Here is a 27700-nt window from a genome sequence, read left to right on the forward strand (position 1 = left end):
TTTCTACAAATGTATATAATTGCTTAACTTCTATATTCCCTTTATGAAAATGTGTTTATTCTACATGTTTATCGATACTATTTAACTTCCATACAAGGTTTGATTATATTAACATTACCTAATTTCTAAAGATGTTGACATTTTTATGATTATTGAACACTTAGATATTTCCTATTACTTTTACATGTTTAAATCAAGAGGTGTCTTGGGTGATAAATGAGAACTGATAGGAGAACACCATGAGAATTTATATTCATCTTTTTCTTGAAAGTTAAAAATGTTGACTGTTTCTTTATATTCTTTGTACTTATTTTCATTCTCTTATTTAGCACTGAGGTTTGCAATATGATTGGAAAGTGAAAATATGCTTGATTTAAAAAAAAATCAATTCTCATTCTTTCCTCCATTGAGATTCCCATTCTTCTTGAGTAAATCTGTCATCCTAAACACAAGAAAACATCACTAAATTTTGTCATTCAAAATTGTAGTTATCATAAAAATGCTGTAATGGATCTTACATTTATACCTTTCCTTTGAAAACTTAATAGAACAAATTTCAAATATATGTTAAACTAAATAGCGTAATAAACTTTCACATACTCATTACCCCTAACCAATAATTACCATTATCTCACAGATATTATTTTATCTGTATTCCCTGTTATTATTATTCAGAGTATTTGTAAGCAAATCCTTATGTCATATCACTTTGTCCATGAATTAATACTTGTCCTGACCAGATCAAATTATGAGATTGCCTGGATCAGGGAAACATAAGTTGGTTTTGGAGCAAAGGTTCAAATTACTTTTTTGGTATTATTATAAATAAAACTAGTGCTTTCAATATATAATCTCTTTGACAGCTAAGCTTCTTATAATATTTTAGTGAATTATTTTTGACATAATTACCTTTTCTGGACTAGACATTTAGTTTCCATATATATGGGTAACTTGATCCATTCTTTTGTGCTATTGTATTGATAAAATGAAAAAAATCTTCTTATTAATTTCATGTGATATAAATATATGGAACTCTTCTCTGTATTGAACAGTTGATGTCATGAATTTTATGGTCTCATTTTTTCCCTTTTTACAAAAAGAATTTACTTTTTAGTTTATGCCTCAGTTAACTTTTGTAAACACACTCAACTCTACCACCAGCTCAGATGTCCTTGGAACATTTCTGCTTCTCCACAATATTATAGATGACAATGAGGTCATTTCACAATTGCCTCTTTTCTGAAAAACACAGCTGGCTCTGTTTGGTTAGCCATATTTTCATTGCTGCATTTCCTGAGTCACCAGAATATTTCAATTGACCCCTTCAGAACAGATTGTATCTGTGAAATATCCTTCCACAATAAAACATCTATAATCAAATGACTACAATAGCCACTGAGTGGTTATGCCCCTCTTCTGGGCTAGGATCATTTTATTTCATATCCTTTCACTGGCTCTATTATCTCACTGAAACTTTAATGTTCAGATTTTTCTCCAATCAAGCATATGTGATGTTTGATTTTTGTCCTTCAACCATTTCCTTCTAAGATTTTGAGTTGTTTGTGGTAGAATTCTTTTTGTGATTTTTGTGCATATCATAAGTCACAAGTTACATCATCACTACATTGTTTTGTGGTTTTCCTTTTGATTATCAAGAGTCACTTTCAATTTTTCTTTTTAAATATATTTACACATTTTATCGAACAACCTGTGGTAAGTTTAAGAATATGCGAAAGGGCTGGGAAGTAGCTCAGTGGTAGAGCACTTAGTTAACATGTGTGAGACCCTGGGTTCAATCCCCAGTACCACAAAGAAAACAAACAAACAAAAAAACCCCACATCACTTAAAACATGTGCTAAACACAGGCAAATATAAAATATAATTTTTAGACCCTTTAAAATAATTTCTCATGGCTACTCATACTTCTTCATAGAAAAGGTAAACTCAACCCAATTAAGAATTAAAAGCATAATTGTTTAATTCATAGTTCTTTCTGTCTCCTAGACTGCAAGCTCCATGAGGGTGGACCATGCTTCCTTACTGCTATTTCCCTAGCATCTGGCACAATGCTGACCCATAGCACCTGCTCACGCCACTTAGCAATTTGTCTTTTAGCTCTTTCATTGCCTGCTCCAAGATCATCAAGATGGGTCCTACAAATAATATTCCTTTGCCAACTGCTACAGAGTTAATCTTTGTCAACAGAGGTGCTGGAGAGACACTGGAGGAGGAAGAGGTTTCTCCTCCTAGTTCAATGTGCTGCCTTGCCAGGGTCCTGCGCTCAGTTTGCCCAACAACTAGCTCCCACAGCCTGCAAAGCTTTTCCAGAACTCAGAAATGGAATCATGATTGGTCTTTCCACTTCTTGGTTCCTGCACTGTGTTGCAATGAATGAGGCCAAAAGCCAGAGATTTTCCCTGGACGCCCTGAGGTGCCTGTATAGTGCAGAGCCTTGATGAGACACTGCCCTAAAAATAGCTTTCAGGTAAGGTACCTCTTCAGGTGGCTTTATGGCAATATCTGAAGTGTGGTAATTCCCTCCTCCCTCCACCAGGACAACTTCCTCTTGTACCTCAGAGACAGATTTCCAGAAAGTTCTGTCAGTGTGACACTATCGTGCCTCTGACATCCAGTGAGTCACAGCTATGTGCCTTCTGCCAGGTCTGGGTCTCAAGTCCTGGATGCCTACTCCTTGGAAGTCCCATTTTAATCCCAAAAGTAGTGGCTGCTCCTTATAGCTGTTATTCTTAGGTTGCTTAGAATGCTCTTCACTTCTTAATAGCCAACCCTCATAACTAATCATGTTAATTAATAATTATTTATGTTAAACTTTTGTTGTTCAATTACTGTGTAATTTCTGTCTCCTGACCAGACTCTGACTGATAAAGTGCTCGATAGATACCTGTTGAAAGGACAGAAAAATGAAAGGGAGGTAGGTGTGTATGTGTGGGGCTGGGGATGGGGGGAGAAAGAGGGAGAGGTTATAACTGGATAATTGATATATCACCAAACCAGTTGTAAATTTGCTTACTATTATTTGTAATTAGAATTTTTAAAAAGAAAAACTGAATTTTGTCTGAATATGATCTTGTCATTGAATTATTTTTCGTTAATTCATCCACTCTCTATTCATTTATTTGCTAAAAATGTATTGAATATCTATTGTTTGCCAAGAATATACTGATAGGTTTCTTGGCATGATGAAAGAGTTGATAAGTCTACCCAAAAATCCAGATTACAAAGCCAGTAGAAATATCCTTGAATACCAGATTTCATGAATAATAGATTCCAGAACAGTGTTTAAATCAGACTACCCAATACCTCCCCTGTCCCTCCCATTCCTTCACCTCCTGCCAACATATAAACACCATGTTGTATGTCTTAAATATACACAATAAAATTTGTTTAAAATAAAGAAAGTAAATAAGTAGGTCATTTAATTCCTGTCCTTCAATAGCTCACTGTCAAGGAAGATTTCTTAACATCTAAAATTCTTCCTTCTTCTTTCCATTTAGATATGGGGCATTCTTCATGAGTTATGTATAACATTCTTTAAATTCTTAAATCACTTTTTAAGCTTCTCATCGGCAAGTTGAATATTCCATGGCATTTTATTCTTTACCTAGTTTAATCATGTTTAATTCTTCATCTTCCTGAGTTTTCTTCAAAGTGGTCACATCCATCCTAAATGGCATGGTTTACTACTTGACAGTCTTATATGGCATTTGATGTTACTTATTTAATGGAAATATCCTTTTCAATGCTTTATTTGGTCTTTTATATCTTTATGTATTTGAGTGTCTGTGATCTGTTAAATATCTTTAATTAAAATATTTAAATTTCTTCACAGAATACACTTACATAGGACTCAGATCAAAATTGTGTATATAGAAAAGATGGTGGTAAGGGGGGAAGAATAGGAAGACACAGAGACATACTTGGAAGGCAGATCATGATGGAAAGATTCAAACACTTAGAGTGCTTTGGAGAGTTGTTTTATTCTTTTAAAAATATTTTGAGTTGTAGATAGACACAATACTTTTATTTTATTTATTTATTTTTATGTGGTGCTGAGGATCGAACCCAGTGCCTCACACATTCTAGGCAAGTGCTCTACCACTGGGTGATACCCCTACCCTGGTGAATAACTGTTTTTAAACACTAACATACACATTAATAAATTTATCAACTGCTTTTTATCTGTAAAGTAGACCCCTAAGGATCCTTTCTTCTGCAATCAGTACTATATGTACTTCAAAGTGGTAATATTTTTTTTAAATAATTCTTAAACCAGACTTTATGCTATCCAGAAAGGCCTTAGAAGGACCACTTCAAGTTTACTGATTCCAAGATGAACATCCCACATTTTAAAGTATTCAAAAATGAGACACATCTCACCAATGATGGCACCTTACAACTGTCTGGGTGCCTTCAGCTCCTGGCTGCCCTCTAGCTCCAGAGGACAAGACAGGCACCTGCTCCTATCTACCCTCCCACCTGGCTTCTGTTTTTGTTTTTGTTTTTGTTTTTTTTTTGCCACCTTTGACCCCTTTGTCCCCAAGAGGACCCTGGATTGCAAATGTACAAACTTCAAAACTGGTGGATTTCTCAGGCCATTAACTACTTATGATTCTTATCAGCTGCAGAAATCATTCATGAATGACCCTTCTTTGCTTTAAATGTACAGGGAATACTTGACAAATTCATCTGGGACTAAGAGGAAGTCTAGAAAAAAATCTCAATATAGACAATAAAATTTCAAGCTACTAGGAAAGCAAACACAATCATAGTGCATTTTACAATTAATGGTGTCATATTCAAATAAATGTGACAATAACACTTAAATGTTCTCATATGGTATGTGACTTGCTGAGCCCTAATGCTTTCTCACACTCTCCCACTCCCCAGACTCCAGATCTGTGATGAATTTTCCTCTTTCCATGGATCCTGTTCTTCCTAGTGGAGGTGGAGGTAATGGTACAAGATCTTACTGAGTGACCCTTTCTCCATGTCACCAGTGATATTTCAGGCTGCCAATATCAGCCTTATCTTGAGGGCTCAACTGTATGAGTCTGAGATACAACTCTGTGAAAATCGGTAAAGGTTAATGCCAGGGGAGCTGAATTTCAAAGGTGTTAAGCTACAAAGATAAAGCAATATCTATCAACCCTTCCTGCTGGGGTCAAGTGAGCCTCCTTGTATGTGGCTGCCAATACAGGGCCTTTTGTGGGAGCAAATCCAGGTAACTATGAGTCTTTCACAGGAAAATTCTTCCTGGTGGTGACTGGCATTATCATTTTTGTTTTGATAGCAACCTAATCCCTTTTAAACTGGGTTGTACACAAGAGCTGTGTGGACAGAGGAAACAAAATTTGAATACCTATCCCATTAGGTTTAAAGGTTTTGGACTCTGTTTTATGGCTTACCAGAGAGCAACAAATCTAGTTCTATTCAGGGGATTTAATTCACATCTCATTAACTACCTTGGCAAAATCCACCATTAGTCCTGAAAGGCTAATTTGATTAAAGAACTGGCGGACATTACTTCTCTCAGACTAATCAAGTTAATTTTAATGGAAGTAATAATGTCTCTCTGGCAGGTAATTGTGAAAATCAAATAAGCTAGCTAGCATATTCTGGGTGTTTTATAAATTATAAAGTGTTAAACCAATGTAGGTGATTATTACAGTTCTCTTTTTATTTCTTTATTACATCTTCCATTTTGCACCTCTTTTTTTCCCTGCCTCTTCCTAAGAGATCATTTCTAACTATTTAGTTCAGGGGAATCCTCTAAGCCTGGCCTCTTATAACCCAGGTTCTCAACTAGTAAATTGATTGAATGTATTGAGAAATCTACCACAGGCCAGTCATGCAGTTGTTACATAAATAACATCTAAAACAAAAACAAGCACCTCACCACTGTGCGCTGATTTTGAAATATGTGGCCAAGAATCAGTAAGACAACTACTAAACTCTTACCCTACACTGAGGGTGCACCAGAGCTGAGAGCTGGAGATGAAAACAGCCTTTGCAGGGATGTGGAGTGTTGAGCATTTCCACCCCAAGAAGACAAAGTGGGAGAGGCAACCTCTAAACCCCTAAATCATAAAAAGGGACTTACAAGGTAACATCAGGGTTTTACACATATTTGTGGAGCCAATTACCTCCCCCAAACTTTGTAAAGGGTAGAAGGTGAAATTCCCAGCTTCTAACAAATGAATCAGACACAAAATGACTGAGTGGGATACTGGTATCCCATAGTTTGTAAGTAGAAATACTGATACAACTATGGGTCCTGCTATGAAGAGCCAGAATGTAGGAAGCACCCCACTCAGGGTCATGATGACCATAATGAATTGTATTTAATCTTTTTAAAAAGTTATCTTATTTTAGTTGTAGGTGGACACAATAAATTTTATTTATTTATTTTTATGTGGTGCTGAGGATCGAATCCAGGGCCTCACCCATAGGTAAGCATTCTACCACTGAGCCACAACCCCAGCCCTTCATATTTAATCTTCATGACCAAACATGATTTGTATTGCAGACGTTGATAAGGAATTGCCTTATCAGTTAGTTACCTAGATTGATGTAGGCATCAGTCTCATGGGAGTTGCTGTGTGATCCACAAAGCAATATTGATCTTTGAATTATTTTGACAGAAACATGTCTGACTTGCTGCAGGCAGGAGACTTCAAGAACCTGTCACACAGAAGTGCACTCAGATCACATTATATTTATTGGTGTTTATGCTTAAACTCTGTTTGATATGCAAAATGGTCTCTTGTAGGCAAGTGACATAAAACATTGAAAAATAAACAGAAAGGAACAATGGACAATTCTGTCCCAAGTAATATTATAGTATAGCATTTTCAAAAGATGTCAGTCTTTTTGTAAACAGATTCATTACATCTTATAGAACCACAGTGGAAAACAGCATATTCTCCCCATTTTAAAGATGGAGAATCTGAAAATAAGCTTTAGAAACTCAAAATCATTCCTGTAAGAAAAAGCAGAAAAGTGCCAAAGGAAGCCATACATTGATTAAATGTCTGCTTATATACTTCTAATGGGATACCATTCCAACCTTGTGATGCATATACTGAGATCAGAAAAAAAAAATTCTCTACCAAGAAACTTTCTACCACCGGTAACACTCACAAATGCTCTTTTGTGCATTCTCTGGTCCCAGGTATAAGCACCTTTGCTCATATTACGTATAACTTCTGTAGAAGAACAGGTCCCTATCAGAACTGTGGCTGCAGGTGATAAAGAACTAGCTCAAGCACAAAGGGAGATCTGTGGGCTCATGTATAGACATGGATGGAGGGAATATTGTCTTAAGTTTCTAAACCTTGTTTTCAGATTCTCCATCTTTAAAATGGGGAGAATATACTGTTTTCCACTGTGGTTCTTTAAGATGTAATGAAAATATTTGGTTGCAAAAAGACTAACATCTCTGAAAACTCTAAACCATAATATTACTTGCACTAAAACATGAAATCCAAATCACCAGGATGATTCCTCCCTATACCTCTTGTGTATTTGTGCCAGATTCTTTATTTCCAACAGTAGCTAAGCTGGTTGGTAGTGTGTGTGTGTGTGTGTGTGTGTGTGTGTGCGCGCGCGCGCGCGCGCGCATGAATAATGAGAGTGGGTATTAAAACCAGACAAATTCTTTTAGCTTTGTGGCCAAAGAAGAGTAAGAAAACTGACTTCTCTCTCATTTACTGTTTTTAAATGTGGTAGAAATAATCTAAATGGTACATCCTGGATCATGAGCTAATATCTGGGAATGAGCAAAGTAGAGAGAGGAGAGGTATCAGAAGGGCATATCCTGGGAACCTGCCCACTCCTTTAGCCAGGGGGTAAGTCTGTTTCTAGAGAGTAAACACAGATAGATGCTGGGCAAACAGGAGACACTCCAAAATGCAACAAAACTCAACAAACTACTGGGAAATTAATTAATGTATGTCTATCATAAAGGAAAATATTAGGTGAGAGCAAAAATTAACACATGAAACCTTCATTATTTTTCTAGGAACAAGGTGTGGACTTTAGTTAGGTAATGGTTCATTTGCTTGTTTTAGAAGGACAATATCTCTTCTTTGGTAAGATAAAGAGAAAAGAAGCAATTTGATTAAAAGTGATAATGGATGCCTTTATCGTTAGCTATTCCAACAACATCTCTATTGCATAATTCACATCTTTAACTGCACCATCCCCAAGTGAGAAACAGGACAAGCACACTGATCTCTATCAACGTGGAATCTTTATTGTATTTCTTAATGCAGTTCTTAACATCATGGTACACTCTCTGATCAAGAATATTAAATCATCTATTTAAGTTTTGCCAATGTTTAGAACTTTTTTAGAATCACATCATGTTAAAGTAACAGACTGGAATGATAAACAAGTAAGTTTGAACATATAACAACCATCAATAACATAACTTTTTTCTAAATCATAACTCTAATATAGATAAATATTACTCTCAGTGGAACTTGTACATTCTAAGATTTATTTTTATAAGTACTATGCAGTCAGCCAGAAAGGCTGTCTTTTGTGCAAAGTGTGCTACTCACAAAAAAATTTCTCTTCTTCCTTGAATATTGTACATAACACAATTCTAGGCATACCTGAAGAGGAGTGAGTTCCAATAACAGTCATCACCTAAAAACGTGCATAAATTCCTGCCAGAGGAATGATATATTGCATGGTATTCTGCCTTCCTCTGTCCAGAGACCTGCTGTCTGGACTGGTTTCAGGGTGTCTAGACATTCTCCCATCAGATGCCCAGGATACTTCTGAAGCAATCCCCCTGGTATTGAGGAAACCTCTGAAGAAACGTCCTTTACAAGATTAATCTGCCATGTCTATCCCCTAACATTAAAAATTCACCAACTCTTCAAATCTCAGGTTTGTCCATCATTATTTCCCCGGCTTGATTATGGCTGAATTAAAAGAAATTTATTAAAGGAAGTAGCTTAGACAGAAAAACCACTGCTCTGTAGAAAAGTCATTCAATATTTAGAAACTTTTCTGAGCAGAAATCAGATCCTTAAAAAAATGTATCTTTTATTATTTTATTTTTTTAACTCTGCTGTCACTGTGATTAAGGACTCATGATAAATTACCACAATTCTTCTTGACCTAGGAGGAGGTATTGTATAAGTAGTCCACGGGGCCTCTGTAACAGGGTAGTAATCTTAAGGATCCAACTAGATAGAAAGAAATAGTGCACTGTTTAAAACAGAGAAAACTGTCCTAGCAGATCAGTTAGGTTTCTAGCCCTCTTCCCATGGTTAGCTTAGCCTTTGGCAAAGCACAGATGGATGGTTGGTTGTCTATTATGGCAGCTTCTTGATGGTGTGTCAACAGCAATAGAACCTACACCTTTTGGTCTTTCCCACAAACAAGTTACTTCTTCTGCCAAAGACATCCCTGCTTGTTTTCTTGGGTATCTATTTAGCTACAAGAAGGATGGGAGGAAGGAGGATGGTCTAGGCAGACCGGAGGCAAAAAATCAGAGGAGACTGAAGGGAAAACAATCATGAAGATAGTATTCTTCCTAATCACATACATATTATTTTTCTTTCACAAGTACTAAGCCATAATTTAGGTATAAGGGAAAGCTTATCAATGAAACTCTTCCTAGGGCCCATCTTAGTAAATACTGCATATAACTTAGCATAGCACACATGAAAAAGATACATCCAATGTGAGCACCAATGGTAAAGACAACCTTCTAAGCACTTAGAAAATAAAATAATCATAAATGTTTTCCTTTTGTTTTTCATTAAAGTATCATAGTACACTTGAGAGAACAAAATCTATATGGCTGCATAAATCCTGAAACACCAGACAAAAACTAGTCAAAAACTGCTTGTTAAATATACAATTATGATCCTGACATTCTTTCAATTAAATCCTCTGTGCTTAAATTGAAAAACTAACAGCCTGGGGCAAACGTCTACTCCATATTTCAAGTTGTGATTTGCTGCATTGGCATGAGTTTTGGTGAAACCTGGTAAAAGAAAGAGGAAAAAAATAATCAAATCATGAAAAACCACATTGTATGTACAACTTTAAATTTCCAAACCCAAATGATAAATAAAGGCAATTAGCAAACTTGCTGTGGACATTGCCTATATAGTTTCACTATTATTTTTCATTCTGAAACACCAAGACAGGGAACTCCTGTTCTGTTTGCATTTGTGATCTTTAGGGGTCTTCAACCTTCTTGTATTACAATTCCATAATAAAGACAACTGGGCAAGGCAGCAAAGAGGGTGCAGAAAAGGAGCAGAGAGACAAACAAAGGGTCCTGCTCTCCAAGACCTCCAATGCATGGATCAGGGATCTCCAAGACTGATGCCTCAGAGACTTATTCAAGACCCAGTGCCAAGCACAAATCTCTGTGTTCTCCAAACAGATCCCCCGTCAATCTGCAATTTATGTAATCTGTGGGTCACGTGGATACACAGTAATGAAATTCTATGATCAATAATAACTCTTACCAGAAATTTCATCGTCAGGACAGAAATGATGCAAAAGCAGTAAAAGGACTCCAAGTCACTACAAAGAGGTGGTAACAGCACTAACACTATTAAATCTTGATTGTAATTACGTGAAGTGTCTAGAACAGCAAGTACAATCCTGGGAATCTCATTAAAGTACAGAAAAATGAGAACAGGTCTACACGCACAGCATGGATGAAGCAGAAATCTAGATGTAAGAAATCTGGCTTAATTGTGACAGATCATTCAAAGTATGGTACCAGCTCCAGATTTCTTAATTCAATATGGCAAAGATCCATTAGATCCCAGTCAGGAGCAAACACAGTAGCGAATATTAAAACTTAGGTGATTTTCTGAGTACCTCATAGATGTGGCAATGGAAGCGGACCAGATCAGCATTTTGCTTCCAGGTTGAACAATATTTTGTAAAAGTAACAAATTAATGAATGAGTGGATGACTAGAGGTAAACGTCAAAGAACTAGAAGAAACACTGAAAAAGGTAAATTCAGTATTAAAAAATCGAAAGAGCAGGAAATTAATTGGCTCTGATGTGGTTAAATATTTTTAGTTCATTTATAAATAACTTCTGTATTAATCACATGTCAAGAGTTAATGCCCTTTCTTCTACTTTTCTGCTAAAATGAACAATAACACTAAAAAAAAAAAAAAACAAAATTTTTTTTCTACTAAAAGAAATAATAAGAATTAAAAAAGAGAATAAAGATCAGCATAGTTTGGCATACAGCTTAGGATGAGAGATCATTTAACCTTGCCTTTGTTGTTGTTGTTGTTGTTCCAGGGATTGAACACAGGGACACTTACATCTCCAGCCCTTTTTAATATACTTTTTTTAGAGACAGGGTTTTGCTAAGTTGCTGAGGGCCTCACTAAATGGCTGAGGCTGGTTTTGAACTTGTGATCATCCTGCCTCAGCCTTCTGAGCTACTGGGATACAGGCATGCACCTAGACTCTTGGTTTAGCCTTGCCATTTCTAAGAGCAGATGTGTAACAGACAAAATAAGGGATACATAATAACTAGCTAAGAGTGTCATTTCACATGCATAGACCTTCACCCTCTACTGAAGAGAAGACAAATGAGCTCTGACTAGGGAAGTATGTCTCACAAACAACTCCTTTTCTTCTTTTAACAATACAGCATTTGTGGAATTAATTAAGTAAAATAAAATTGTTCTTTCTTGAAAACAGATAATCTCTAATAGGCATTTAATTTTTTAATACTTTAATTTTTTTCTTTTTTAATTTGTTCTAATTAGTTACACATGACAATAAAATGCATTTGACACATCATACATAAATGGAGCATAACTTCTCATTCTACTGGTTGTACATGTTGTAGAATTACAACATAATAACTTAATTTTAAATACTAAATACCTGATCCCTTTCCTTGTGTTGGTTCCATTCTGAGCTCTTAATATCACTCATATCCTCAATGTGAAAATGGACTTTTATTGGAAAAGATGATGATGAAGCTTTCTGTAGGCTTGACTCATCTTGTCTCTTTGGTAATAAAAAATATCTACTAAACTACCATTTCTCATTTCTGTTCTCACAGTCTCATAAACATTGTAAGTCTATACAAACCAAAGCACATTATTCTGCCAGTGTAATCCACAGGCTGAGCAGAATACATGATTTAAGTATAGACGATGAGCCAATAATTTGTCTTCTCAGTCTAATGACATCCCAAGAGTATACTGTTTAATTCTAGTATAATGCCAGTTCATAATAGATTTTGAGAATACAAACTTATTGAATTTGACAAAGAATTTCTACAGCAGACTTCTTTCAGATTCCATGGCAAGTATATAAATAAGCAATGCTCTTATTTAATTTTTCTGCCACTGGTGGTTTAGGTGTGTTCTTGCCTAGGGAATAAGACCAAGACCCTTGGGAGTAAGAGCTATGCCAATTGGTGTATTTTTTTCACCCACATTTCACAGCTGGGTGTGACATACACTGAGTGATTAGTAACAGATGGAGCTGTGGTGTGCTCGGTGGTAGAGTGCTTGTCTAGCATGCATGAGTGCCACAGTCCAGCTGCAGCAAAATAACTGGGGTGGGGGTGGTGACGAGCAACTTGTGTACATTGATACAGCAGGAGTGGGAGCCGTTTCTTGTAGGACAGGAGGGGTATATATACATTCCACACATCTTATCTTAATTAACATAAACTAGATACAGCAGTCAACCAATAAGGAATCTCCACACTTAATGGCTCGATGGTATTACTTCTCAAACCACTCCCTCTGGCAAAATGCCAGGCGCCATCTTGACTTGTTTACAGACCCTAACACATGAGGTCTTGGTCTTGACTTGTTTACAGACCCTAACACACCAGCACTGTGAAGATAGACAAATAAATAAATAGTGTGAGGTGACAAGAGATCACTGGAAGTTTATTCTACCATATATATTCTCATGGTTTAAATTTATTTTAATAAAACAAAGAATTATTCTGTTTCAAAAAAGATCTACAGACATTTATGGTAAAGAAAACCTATTTCAAGTAACTTAAGCATTCATCAGAAAAGAAAGATGAATAACAATTGAATCCACTAGTCACTGCAAAATGATATTTTAGAGATAATGGAATTTAAATGGTAGGATATCACCTTTCCTTTTCATTTCTTTCTATTTTGACCCATCAAGTTACTGGCACAGTGAATGATGTAAGTACAGATATAAACAAAGGAATTTGACAGTTTCATTAGCTTGTCACAGTTTCAATATGAGGAAATGTGCAATATCATTTTGACTCTTTGAAATGAATTATGACTTAATAAATATTTGGAAGACAGACTTCTTTCAAAATGTGAGGGTGATGGGAGGAAAAATAAGCCAAGGGATTCCTTAGTTGTGAAAATGTTGGGTGCTAATAGCATAAAAAGAGTTGTCAAAGGAACAATCAACAGAGTGAACACCTGACTTATGGGGAGAAAGTACTCTCAAAACACGTATCTGACAAGAGGTTAACATCAAACATATCTAAAGAACTTCTACAACTCAACAAAAACAACAAAAGAATATCGGATAACCTGATTTAAAAAATAGGCATTTAGGGCTAGGGTGGAGTTCAGTGGTAGAGTGCCTATCTAGCAGGCCCAAGCCCTGGGTTCTATCCCCAGCACTGGAAAAACAAAACAAAACAAAACAAAAAAAAACAGACAAATTCAAAACACAAAAGCAAAACAAAACCAAACAACAACAACAACAAAAGGCAACTGAATAGACAAAGAAAATACACAAATATCCAACAAATGTATGAAAACATTCTGAACGTCATAGATCATCAGAGAAATGCAAATCAAAGTCACAATGAGCTATCTCACACCCGTGAGCGTGACCACTATTAAGCAGAAAATAACAAGCAACGGTGAGGTTGTGGGGAAACTGGAACCCATGTGCATTATTGGTGGGAATAAACATTAAGGAAATTTCCCCCCAAATCAAAAGTAGAATCATCATATGATTCCACGATTCTACTTCTGAATACATAACCAAAAAATTTAAGAGATAATTATAATTGTACATCCATGCTCTTTTGAAGCATTATTCATAATATTCAAGAAGTAGAAGCAATTCAAATGTCTACCAAGAAATTAGTGGATAAAGTGTGGGATCTACCCACATGGAAAAGGCAAGCTTTGAAAAAGTTAATCCTGTTACATCTACAACAGGGACGAACCTCAAACCTGACATATGCAAGCTAAATAAGCCAGTCAACAAAGGGCAAATACTGTACTGGTTCACTCACAAGAAGCATCTGAAGTAGTCAAAACTATAGAAACAGAGTGGAACGGATGGTCAAGAGCTGGAGAGAGTGAAGAGAGGGAAGTGGTGCAGAGTGGAATAGAGTTCAGTGTTGCAAGATGAAAAAGTTCTAGATCTGCTGTGTAGCCATGTGCATACATTTACTACTACTGGGCTGCATACTTAAACATGATTAAGACAATAAATTTTATGTAATATGTTTTTTCGAGTCACCATTAAAGAAAAAGAAAGATAGAAAGGCATGACAGAATGCCACCACAATCAAGCATTTGTGGAGCATGAATGGGCGCCCATGGCTCTACCACTCAACAGCACTGAGGTAGAGCAGCTATTCCCTTCCTGTCTCATTTCCTGCCCATTAGTTAACACCCTGGCCTCTAGTATGTCCCCAGGGACTTAGATGGAATTTGAAATTCACTCTGACTCCTCCTCCTTGGGATCAGCCTTCATGTGGGGAGCACATGCTGTTTTGCTTTTGGCCATGTGGAAGGAAGCTCAGCAGTAAGTCTCCTCGGGTATAGGAGGCCTGTGGTTTTCTCACTCGGCCTATACACAGGAGTCAAAGCCTCTCCACCACTGGGGTTTGTACCTGGGAAGTCCACTGTGGCTGTTCACCTAAGCCACATCCTTCACCCTAGCCTCTATAATGATGACAACATTTTACATTTGTCCGACCAGCTCCATTATCTCTCTCAATGGATTCAGAACTCAATACCGAAAAACACAAAGGAGCGTCCCTTTCCTCACAGCAATTACACGTTGAGGGAGAGTGATCATATGGAAGCAGATCTCCGTCCATCGAGGGGTGCCTCCTCTAGCTGTGAATCACCCTTTTACCATGTAAGATTATTTTTGGAGTGTACTGAAGGTTCCAGAAAGAGAGTCAATATTTGCATTTCTATGACTAAATTTACACAGCCTCCTTTGGAGTTCATTGTAACTTTAGATATGTTCCCTGTTAGCTTTCTGTCACCGTGACCAAACACCTGAGATAAACAACTTCAAAGGAGGAAATGTTTATTTTGGCTCATGGTGTCAGCGGTTTAGCCCGCAGTCACTTGGTCTTGTTGCTTTTTGGGCCTATCACCAGGCAGTGCATCACGGCAGAAGCACATGGCTCCTGGTGGCCAGGAAGCACAGAAATTGAGACCAAGAAGTCAGGGTCTCAGTGTTCTCTTCAGGTGTACACCCGAAATGGACTTCTTCTTCCAACTAGGACCCATCACCTAGTTCCATCAGCTGGGGACCAAGAGGTTGGGCGGGGTGCATTAATAATCCAAAGAGTGATGGTCATTACAGACTTTTTTTAGGAGAAGCTATTTCATGTGGCATTTAAAGAATTACACTATGATAAATTGGAAAAGTCCTTTTTTTAAAATGCCCAAATATTCATCATAATCATTCTTTTTTAATAACCTGAAACCATATTTTTGTCAGGTCCTATTATATAATGCTGGCATATTTCAGATTCTCAGCATTTTCTCAATCAGCCTATATCCATATTCTGTATCTTTTGCCCATTCACTTGCCTGTATTGTTAGGTCTGCAGGCATTTTACAACCCATTTTAAATTGCTTTGCACTAGATTTTCACCTTTTTCTTTATTAGGCGATAACCAGACTAATCATTCCCTTCTAGAATCTTCACTGCCAGGTGCACATTGAAAGCTGAGCTATTGGGTCTTTTCTTAAACATAATTCTTTTCTGTGTATGCTGGGGACTGAACCCAGGGCCTCACTTTATCATTAAACTACATCCAAAGCCCTCAAAGAAAAATGAGGAACTGATAGAGTCACATAGAAATATAATGCTACCTACGTAGTGAAAAGCACCTCTTCTGAATTACGGCACGGAATATTTTCTGGATTATCACAAAAGAAATATTATCCTCAATGTGATTTTTATTATTAAATATATCCTTATTGATAATCCAGCTATTATGCTTTTTATTAAAAGAGCCCTCCAGTCTCTGGCCTCATGGAGAAACCACCTGCTCTCTGTGATTTCCTCTGTCAGGGTCTAAAGAGATGCCATCCATCATCAGATCCCCAAAAGCTAGTTCTTCTGTCTGGATGGGTCAGCTGATGTCACACCTTTAAATTGCTGGGACAACAGTGACATCCAAACTAACACTTCATCTCAACAGCCTAATTCGATGGACACAAGATTGCATGTCACTGTTGAAAGGAAAGATGGGACTGGGAGGAAGATGGTGGCTACAGAGACACTCCAGAGATCACCTCCTCACAGAGAAACTGATTTGGCAGTTTTCCACACACCAAACTACCTTCAGAAGAGCTCAGGAAGCCGGCGTTAGACAACATAATGCCTAATTTTAGCATAATGAATGAGAAAAGATGCACTGAAGAAGGCAGGAAGGAAAAAGTGGCCCATATCTCTGCTTCTCCAACTTTACACAGCACAGCAAGAAAAGAGATGTCTCCCCCTTGGGGACAGGGGTGGGTGGGACAGGCACAGACTGAGACCAGGCCTTAGACTTGAAGCCCAGCAAGCAACAGGCTCACTGTGGGGAAACCCAGTGGTAGCCTCAGGATTCCTGCTCTAGGCCAGTACCTGCAAACTGAGCCTCTGGCCCCTCCTCTGCCAGATGGCCACAGGGCTGCCTCCACCACCTTAGGTACAGAGAGGAGCAAGATTCTCCCCAGTAGGTAGGGCAGGAAAGTGAGCACAGGGTTGTGTCTTGAAACTGAGGGTTGGGCTGGTTGAAACCTAACACCTGGCAGATCCTAGCAGTCTCTGTCCCCTGGCCAGGGCCCAAAGCCAGAGCGGTGGCATTTGATAAAATTCAGCATTCCTTCATGATAAAAACAAAAGAGGAAGAAATGTACATCAACATAATACAGGGCATATATAATAAGCCAGCAGCTAACATCATACTTATTTCTCTCTAAGATCTGGAACAAGATGAGGAAGCTCACTTTAACCAGTTTTGCTTCACAGCGTTGGATGTCCTAGTTAGAGCAATCAAACAAGACAAAGAAATAGAGGGCATCCAAATTGGGAAGAAGTAGCCAAATTGTCATTGTTTCTATATGATTTTATATAGACAACCCAAAAGATTTTTCCAAATAATACTATTAAAGCTAATAAATGATTCAGTAAAGTTGCAGGATAAAAATTCCACATATGAAAATCAATAGCCTTACTATACACCAATAGTAAATTATCTGAAAAGAAGCCAAGAAAGCAATCCCAATTGTAATAGCTACACAGAAACAAACAAACAAACAACAACAACAACAAAAACCTAGGAATAAATTTAGCCAAAAAAAGTAAAAAAATCTCTCCAATGAAAATTATAAAACATCGATGAAAGGATTTGAAGAGGATACAAAGAAAATTTTGTGTTCATGAATTGGAAGAATCAATATTGTTAAAATGTTCATACTACCCCAAAGTGATCATACTATCAAAGTGATCAATGCAATCTCTATCAACACAATAAGCACTTTCTTCACAGAATAAAGAAAAAAATCCTAAAATTCGTACAGAACCACAAAAAACTTCAAGTAGCCAAACCACCATAAGCAAAAAGAACAAAGCAACTGTAGATCATCATATTAAGCAAAATAAACCAAAGAAAGCCAAGAACTGCACGTTTTCTCTCATATATGGAATCTGATGCAGGGGTAGGGACAGAAAACGTGAAAATAGAAGGGAGATTATCAAAGAAGAGGAAAGGGATGAGCAAGTGGGGTGAAGAGAGTAGGAAGGGCTTCAGGGGTGGAAATGATTCAAGTTATGTGCATGTATGAACATACCACGATGAATCCCCCTGTTCTGCATTGTCAACATGCACTAATAAAAAATAAAAGAAAAAAGCAGGAGGCATTACACAACCTGACTTCAAAATACCTTATAAAGCTATAGTAATTTAAAACAATTTTAATTTTAATGCCAATAATGATATTGACATTAAAAACAGGCACATAGACCAATGGAACAGAACAGTGATCCTAGAGATAGATAAAACCACACATCTCTAGTCACCTGATTTTTGACAAATGTGCTAAGAACATGCATTGGAGAAGGGAATTTTTTTCAATAAATAGTGCTGGGCAACTGGGTAACCATATACAGAGGAATGAAAATAGATCCCTACCTCTCATCAGTTCTAAAAGACCTCAACCCAGACTAGAGACATAAATGTAAGATCTGAAACTATAAAACTGCCAGAAGAAAAAGGAGAAATACTTCAGGACATTGGAATGGGCAAGTCATTTTTACATAAGACCCCAAAAGCACAGGAAACAAAAGCAAAAGTACACAAATAAGATTACAGTATACTATAAAACTTTTGCACAGCAAAGGAAATAAGTAATAGAATGAAGTCACAACCTACAGAATGGGAAATATTTGTAAACTATACATCCGACAAAGGGTTAATATTCAGAATACGTAAAAAACACAAACAATAGCAGAAAATCTCAAATAATCCAATTAAAAATGAGTAATAGACTTAAATAGATGTTTCTTAAAGGAAGACATACAAATGGCCAACAGGTATATGAAAAAATTCTTAACTCACTAATAATCAAAGAAATGCAAATCAAAACCACATTGAGATATCATCTCACTAGAATGTCAAGTGATATCTACACAGTGATATCTCTACACAGCTAAGATTATGAGTAGAAAAAAAATAGCAAGTATCAGCAAGAATTTAAAGAAAAAACACACTGGAAGAGGTGTAATCAGCACCACCACTGAGGAAAACAGTGTGGAAGTTCCTCAAAAAAACAAACAACAACAACAACAAAAAAACTTAACAACAGAACTATCTTATGGTTCAACAATCCTACTACTATATATATATCCAAAGGAAAAAAAATCTCTGTGTTAAAGAGACATCTCTACTCTCATATTTACTGCACTAATATTCACAACAGCCAAGAAATGGAAACAACTTAGTGTCCATCAACTGATGAATGAATAAAGAAAATATGGTACATTTACAAAATGGAATACTATTCAGCCATAAAAATAGATGAAATCCTGTCATTTGAGATAACAAGCATAGAATTGGAGATCATTGTGTTAAACGAAGTAAGCCAGGCACAGAAAGACAGGTACTGCATGATCTTATGCATGAGAAGGATCAAAAAAATTGGGTTCAATCCCCAGCACCAAACACACACACACACACACACACACACACACACACACACAAAAGTTGTTCTCACAGAGGTTGACAGCAGAACAGTGATTCCCAAAGGCTTGAGAGAGTAGGGGAAAGGAAGTGATAAAAGAGATTGATAAATGGGTGCTGAGTTATAGTGAGACAAGAGCAAAACATTCTGGTGTGCTATTGCACAGCGGGGTGACTACAGGGAATGATAATGTGCTTCATATTTCAAAAAGATAGAAGAAAAGATTTTGAATGCTTCCAACATAAGGAAATGGTGTTATAAGAAGTGGATATATTTATCCTGCCTTGAACATTACAGAATGTAAACATGTACTGAAACATCAAACAACATGTACTGAAACATCAAAAACCCCATAAACAAGTACAACTTTTATGTATCAGTTAAAAACAATTATAATGAAAAGAAGGAGTGGTACTAGAATGTAAGAGAGAACACAGATATCTTTCATTGTATAAAGATAGGAAAATTAGCACTTTTTTTTGCAAAAGTACAAGAATTCATCTTTTTCATTTCTGATTTACCCACATGAATTAAAATAACTAACTAGGGTCTTCTAATGTATATTCTTGTTAATATACATTGAAAATTCTATGGATGTTAAAAATGCTACCTGACAAAGAAGTTAACTCTTCCACATTGAAAAGGGAAGGAAAAAAAAAAAAAACAAAGATGAAAGAACAGCTGATTAAGAACTGTTTGCAAATACTTAAAGTGTAAACAAATCCCTCTTTTCCACCTTGATGAAATTGGAAAACTAATTAAAGATGCGCTTTCCAAGCGAAGTATTACTGGGAGACTTCTTTTTTTTTTTTTCCAAAGGGAAACTCAGAAAAGGTTAATAGACAAAGACCTTGGTACAGAAACACTTATTATGTGGATAATGAATTATGCAAATTTTGTTTTTAAGAAATTTGTTATGCACTGATAAGTACAAGCCAAGCATGTAGCATGCATAAAGTTATATGGAATCTACACATGACTATCAAATAATTGTTGTTAAATTTGTTTCTTCAAGATGGGTAGTTGCAACATGAATGTATTTTCTTCTCCTTGCAATAATATTCCATTTTAAATAGTAGATTGGTTCTTTAAAAAGGGTCTGAGAATTGAATCTTTCCTCTGTTGTTTCAGAGACGTTATTACTTTTACTTTGGTTAACTTTCAATGGACTGAGTTGTCCATTAAAACCACTGGGTTTAAAAATAAGGAAGCATAATTTCTCCACCTGTGGCTCACACTTTTGAGTTAATCAAATTTAACCACAGCTGACATATACTCAAAGAACAGTGACCCCCCAGGGACTTTGCAGCAAGTAGCTTGGAGCTCAAGCCAGCCCTGTTTCCAACAGCTTCTGCTGGCTCCTCACTCTCCTGCTTCAGACTCCTGAGCCAAGTCCTGGCCCATGAGTCAGAGCAAGGCTCCTGCTCCCTCCTGCTCTCATCAGCAGGCACCCTTCCTTCCACTGTTGTACACTGCAAAGGTCAACTCCCAAAATGATCACAAATTAATGGTTCACATCCTGTAAACACACATCCGGGAGCCTGTGATGTTGCACAAAAGGCTCACAGAGACACTTACAGCAAAATCACACCCAGTGCTCTTTTGTATGTCGTCCACTGTCAAGCCTTCCCAAAGCTCGATCAGAGTCAGCCCTTTCTTACTGTCCACGTCAAACACAGCCTGTGGGAGACAAGAAAATGACAATGACAATTTTCATCACCATAATTATTTTACAGTACAAAACAAATAACCTCCCGAGTTTTTAAAAAGACAGACAAGATCTAGGACAAAAGACTCTGAGAATCAGCAATGAAAAAAATGTCAACTTTAAGCATATAAATGAACGTCAACTCCCTAATCAGCAATTAGATACAGAACACTATTGGTGTCGAAGAAACAACTGTTTTGACTCTTGGTGGCATTTGTTAGTATTGTAACCCACCCAAGACTAACACTTTTGGTGAAATGATCTGAAGAAAGAAAAAAATGAAGAAAGGGAAGGAGGGAGGCAGGGGATACCTGAATGGAGAAAGGACAGGGATGATTAAAAAAAAAAAAAAAGGTTGATAAATGGTGTTGGGTGAAGAATTACAGGAAACAAGATAGGGTATTCTGAAATGCCTAAAGGTAATATTAAAAAAAGAGTTATCCTGGCCATGAAAAACAAGAGAACCAGTCCAGGTAACCATTAAACTATGAACAGTTAAAACGCTCCCTTTAAAATCTATGAAAATACTTACATCCCAAGAGGAGAGTATGAAAATCTCCTCCGGTATGCAAATCTGATGCAAATCAAATGAAGACGCTATGCTCAGTGCAAGCATGAGACACCAACCTCATTTGAACATTTAGTTGCTACATTCTGGTCTAAAGTCCCAGGTGACGGTAGTGACAATTGCCACAGCCTAACCTTAGTGGAAAGGAAGGCATCAATATGACCTCCCACCTCAGCATTCCTGTCTACTGATGGGGAAGCTCTGAGCACAAGAACCGCTTCCCAGTGACTTTTCCCCCTACTTCTGCAGTGCTCCTCCAGTACGTTAGGCACCGTTCCCTCTTTGAGTTCTCACGGTTAGCTTCCTCTTTCTCAGACTTGAATGTTATGCTTCCCAGATCTTTCTTCTACTCTGGATTTAATTAATTCAAACATTATTTGCAGGCTGAGAATCTTTATTTGCTTCTTCTTTCCGAGTCCAACTCTGAACTGTCATTTTTAACGCTCCTGACTAGAAGGCTAATATCAGGACACAAAAACATGTATAGGAAAGAATGTTGCTTTTAGAGCTGGATGAAAATTACAGCTCTGCTGCATGACAGCTGAGCACCTCTTGGTGAACCTGTCTTTGCATCTATAGGCATGTATCTCGAAAAAAACACTCCCCAAGACTGTGATACAGTCAGACACACTCAGAGTACCAGGCCAGAGACACAGCAGGGGCACGGTACAGCCATGTTCTTACTCCTAAGCAGCTTAACTCATCATTTCTGTGTGAACCCAAACTCTAAAATGATTACTATCTGCAGGTGATTGATATTTTCCCCTAGAAGCAAAACATTCTGGGACTGGAGATGCCTGCCTTCCCTCTTTGCTTGATAACCTGATAGATTATATAGAAAAAGGTAGTTTATACTTAAGAGGAAATATTTTGGCAAATATTCCTTTTGTTTGCACATTTTTAAAATGCTCCTTAAAAAGAACTATTTTTTAGCAGAAATGTGCTTTGGTAATTTAGGAATGTCCACATATTCCATTAACTTACTTCATCTAAAATGACTTTTTTTTTAATGGACATTCCCCTTTAGAGAAAATGTGTCTAGAGTCCTATTCAAAATTATTTACTTTTCTCCTGAATTATGAAAAACTGTAAATTTATAAAAATGGAACAAATAAAAAAAAAGGACCTCTGGATTATGTTATTAAGAGCAAGCACAGAGCTGATTTAGACAGAATTAGGCATAGTGAATATAAGGTTTCCGTAAATTGACTCATTGCTTTAAAAAATTTTAGCATCTTTATCAACCCTTAATTATTTCCCATGATATATTAGAGAGCCAACAATCTATTATTTTTAAAAAGAGGGAAACTTACTTTAGAAATATTAAGGAAGATTTCCACTTAGTGCTATAAGCTATAAATAAAACTTGATAGAAATGAAGACTAAAGCCTAAAAATTACCATGAATTATTCTATTATCAAGAATAATTCTGGGCTGTGAGCTGTGGTGCATGCCAATAATCTCAGCTACTTAGAAGGTTGATGTAGGAGAATCACAAGTTCAAGCATGACCCTGTCTCTAAATAAAAAGGGTTGGGGATGTAGCTCAGTGCTAGAGCACCCCAGTATTCAATTCCCAATACTGATATAAAAAATACTGAATCAAGAAAGTGCCTCCTTTCCAGTTGACTTATGGGAATTACAACATTTCAACACCTGAAATTCAAATCTGGAACAGAAAGATGACTGCAATGCTTCTCTGATCTGAGCGTCTTTGGGTTGTACCAATGGCCAACATTTTCCATTTAAGAAGAAAATTCTAGAGAGGCACTGAAATAGCTGGTGTGTTTTGAAGTCCCCCTATAAGAGAGGCAGAAAGCATTCAAGGAACAAATATAGTTCTTGGCTCAGTGTAGGGTCTATACTGTAATGTGCACCCAAATGATTAAAACTCAATTTTGAATGAGCTTCATAAAATGAAACCCAACGATTTGTACTAGGAAGTACCAAACCGGGAAGGCAAGGAAGTAAAGTAGGAGTGATGAATGTGCCCTTAACTCTGCATATATCATCCAGCTTGACATCTTAATGGTCAAAATGTAGGGATCAATAAAACTCCTCTGATGATATACTCTCAGTTACCAAGGATAGCAGTTCGATTTTGTGTGTATATATTTCCAGAGAGTTGCCCATGAAAAATTTTACAATTAGAAACATTAAATTGATGAATTTTGCTATTCATTTTACCCACAGACTCAATTAATCCTATGACTACTGATGTAATACACTTTCAGGAGGTAATAAAGAATTCTAAAAATGCTTCTAAATAAAAAAGGCTGTGGCGGATATTGGAGGGAATAAAAAGGACAAAGGCTCCCTACCTTCTCTGTAATGATGCGGTTGACACACTCTTTGCCAGTCAGGGGCAACGTACATTTCTCCATGATTTTGTGGACATTTCCCTGTTTAAAAGAAAGAAAGAAAGAAATATCAGAACAAGAAGTTAGGGAGAAATTCTCATTTAGAACTGATGTGACCATGAGACATACAGGAACTATCAGAAAGACTGTCTCCTATGCACAGGCTATCTTAAAATTTTTACACAGGTAAGATTTGACTTCCTTTCTGGAAGCAGCATCTGTTCCTAAAATAATTTAGGGACGGTGCTACATGAACAGTCAAAGGCATACATGATTTCTTTGGGAAAAAACCTCTGCCACAAATTTGGACTCTTGGGCCTTGGGTCTTCTGATGTGCAATCTCACTTCTAATATCCAGCTTATTTTTTCCTTCCAGGGAATGGCCTCTAGGAGAACATGTGAGCAGCTATCTGCCAAGTATCGAAAGCACACATAGAACATAAAAGCTAAGGTCCCTTTTAAAAATAATACATTTAATTTCATTTGTTAAAATGCAATACATACCCAGAAAATAGCAGTAGCTTGTCTTTCTACCCAACAGGAATCCATTCCTTTTTCTTTTCTTTTCTTTTCCCCTCATTTCCTCTATATTTCTATACATTTTCTTCTTATATCCACATTTAAAATTATGTTTACCTTGCTATTTGTGTCTTGACTAATTAATTTTTATTTATTTATTTTTATTATTATGTGGTGCTAGGGATTGAACCTGGAGTTCTGTACATGCTAGACAAGTGCTCTATCACTGAACAACATCCCCAGTCCTTGGCTAATCAATTTTAAACATTACCTACTGATTTCTTATCATGGTAGAAAAGGACTTAATTCTCTTACAAATGCTACTCCCACCCGCTACTGTCCCCTCCATCATCTTCAATTCTCCCATCTGAACATGCCACAATTTGTAGTTGACTCCATAGTCAAAATCTACATCATTCTGACCTATGACCATATAAAACTGATCTCTGCTGGGCCCCGTGGTGCAGCTTATTATGATTATAGTTACTTTTTTACACAGCTCTTGGCTCTTCCTGGAGTCTGTCTGAGCTTCTGTTTGCTCATTATTGAAGGTGAGCTGGTCTAAATGCATGTTTTCCAACTTTCAATTAGCCACAGTACCCTTTCTTCACACATAAAACGAAAAGCAGGACTGAGAGTGGAAACCAGCTTTCTGACTTTCAGATAATTTTCTTCTGATTGTGATTAAGCTCCTTTTTAAGTACTAAGCACCAGGAACCTAAATTGCTACTTCCCTTGAGACTGAAGTCTAACTGGTCACACTCTGGATCTTCTCTTAAAAATGGCAAATGCTTCTGCTGCTCCCTTCTAGATATAAGCACACCACATACCATGTCACCATTGTCTTTAGCCATCTCATTTTTAACCCATTGGAATACTTACCTGCTACCTAGTTTATATCTCCCCCAGAACTTGCATGAGACCAAGTATATGATCAGAGGCAATGAATTTCTGATAACTGTGTTAAATTAAGATTTTACTTCTTGAGGTAACCAGTCAACTCTGAAATAGCATTCATTTAAAGGTTTTGGTGTACTTACTCCGTGTGAGGCATAGAAGGTATTCAATAGGTTTGGAGTGAATAAATGAATGAATGAATAGCAAAGGAAAGAGAAGTCTACTGGAAATCTTGGATGGACTTTTAAAAATGGACAAACTCTATTATCTTAATTCATTCAAAACTAGTGCTAAATACATATGAAACACACAGACATCATACAAGAAAATTTAGAGATATAGAAAGAGAACCTTACTTTCAATTCATTTCGAATTATCTATTTTCCTTTTGAGATTTCAAATCTGGCACATATCATGGAAGTTAAATTGAACAGCTGATATTAATGATGAATATTCAAACTTCTACAGTTGTCAGGTCTTCTTACGTTTAATATAGCTCCAATAAGGCACGTCACAATGAATTCCAAGCTTGACTTCAAACAAAGTGAACAATCTGTAGGCCTCTGAAGAACATTTTCTGCAGGGAGCTCTTAACGTTGTTCTCATTATGTGAGCAAGGTCTACAGTACCCTTTCTTCACACACATCTGATGTGAAAGCAGCCACTTGGATTTTAATGAACAACCAATTTCATTTTAGGAAAAATCATGCTTTTCGACTGATAGCATCAACTGTGTCATATGATAGGGACCTTTTATAGATCATTTTCTGCATAAACAAAATGACACAGTGGTAAAAAGTATGGGCTAGAGCCAAAGGATCTGACCCTTTTCCACACTATCTGTGCAAGACCCCTGTGCCCATGCTTCCTCATCCACCTTATTTCACATAGTTATTGACAGAATTAAGTGAAATTCAACTGTCTGGTAATTAGAAAGTGCTCAATAAATGTTAGGTGGTATTGTTTATATACTTTATATTTAACATTTCTATACCTACCCAGGGAATTCAAGGTCCTTTGTGAAGTAATCTGACATAGAATTACACAGAAAGTGGCCTAAACACAACTCCCGAGACCCACAAAACTAATTAAAACATGATTCATATTTGGAGGCAAACTGTAAAGCTTGCCTAGGAAAAGGGCGTCAAGTATAATCTCATAGTTAGAACAATGTAGCTAGATGATTCCATTCACATTTAGCTCCAAGACACAGCAGAGATCAAGGGAAGAGAGAAAATGAGATGCAGAAAGATTTTAAAATGTCACAATTGCAATATTCAACAACAGATTAGCTATGAAGACAAAATACGGCTGACTCCCACTTTAGCACACTGCTCTAACTTCGCGGGGCTGAGCCTTCCAGGGTGGTGTGGCAGCTGCATACATTAGTGATTCACAAAGAAGGAACAATAGCTGAGCTTATAGCGTTTAAAAATAAACCCTAATAAAGACAGGCAGTAGAGTGTGGCAACAAAGAATACTATATGAGGAACCCAAGGACCTAAACTTTGCCATTAGAAAGCCAGAAAGCCATTCTCTGCACTGTAGTGTTCTCTTGAAGTGCCTCATCCTCCTATGCAATCACTGTAGAAATCAAATGGAATGTTCTGGAATCTATATAGCAACATCCAGGGTTGTGGGGTCTTGTCCATCTTTATCTTTCCTCATTTTTCTTGCCTTCCTGTAGAAGAGATGTCAGAAAAGGCAGAGGAATGGCAAACAACTGCTACAAGGATTCCTCATTTCAGCTGCTATTGTTCGTTGACTTCATCACAACTTGGATGTACACTCAGATCCATTTCTTCCACCTGCTTCCCTAGTTTCTTTCCCCTTCAATGGGTAGAGGCCTCATGTAAGACTTGTACTGACAGCATTTTAATTCTTTAGATGTCTGTATGAAATCCTAGACCTACATTCTACAGTAACGTACAACTCTGGTTAAGTGATAATAAATCCCCTTGCTATCATAACAATGTCTAATGCTATCACAGAGAACTTGATCCTAGATAGCAAGCTCTCTTTTGTATGACAGAATGATTTTTGCATTTGATGTTAACGGTTCATTGACCTGAGGCAAGTGTATAAGCTTTGTTTAAGATGTTGCTTTATATAAAAACTCATTTAACACTCATCCTCTGTGTTAGGTACTTCCTAAATGTG

The 27700-nt window shown here is 37.0% G+C and overlaps 1 protein-coding gene across 1 annotated transcript in view; it reads right to left on the reverse strand.

The window, feature by feature from the left end:
* Positions 1-8256: 8256 nt before the first annotated feature.
* Oxct1 (3-oxoacid CoA-transferase 1) overlaps positions 8257-27700 on the reverse strand; it is a 132478-nt gene continuing 113034 nt past the window's right edge. The window contains exons 15-17 of the mRNA XM_076857421.2: positions 24086-24166; positions 21068-21169; positions 8257-10028 (exon numbers count right to left, since the gene is read on the reverse strand). Coding sequence (XP_076713536.1) covers positions 9987-10028; positions 21068-21169; positions 24086-24166 — 225 coding nt within the window. The 3' untranslated portion in view covers positions 8257-9986. The remainder of the gene's footprint in view (positions 10029-21067; positions 21170-24085; positions 24167-27700) is intronic.

The sequence above is a fragment of the Callospermophilus lateralis genome, chromosome 5 (assembly GCF_048772815.1).
Source record: "Callospermophilus lateralis isolate mCalLat2 chromosome 5, mCalLat2.hap1, whole genome shotgun sequence".
NCBI classification, from domain to species: domain Eukaryota; kingdom Metazoa; phylum Chordata; class Mammalia; order Rodentia; family Sciuridae; genus Callospermophilus; species Callospermophilus lateralis.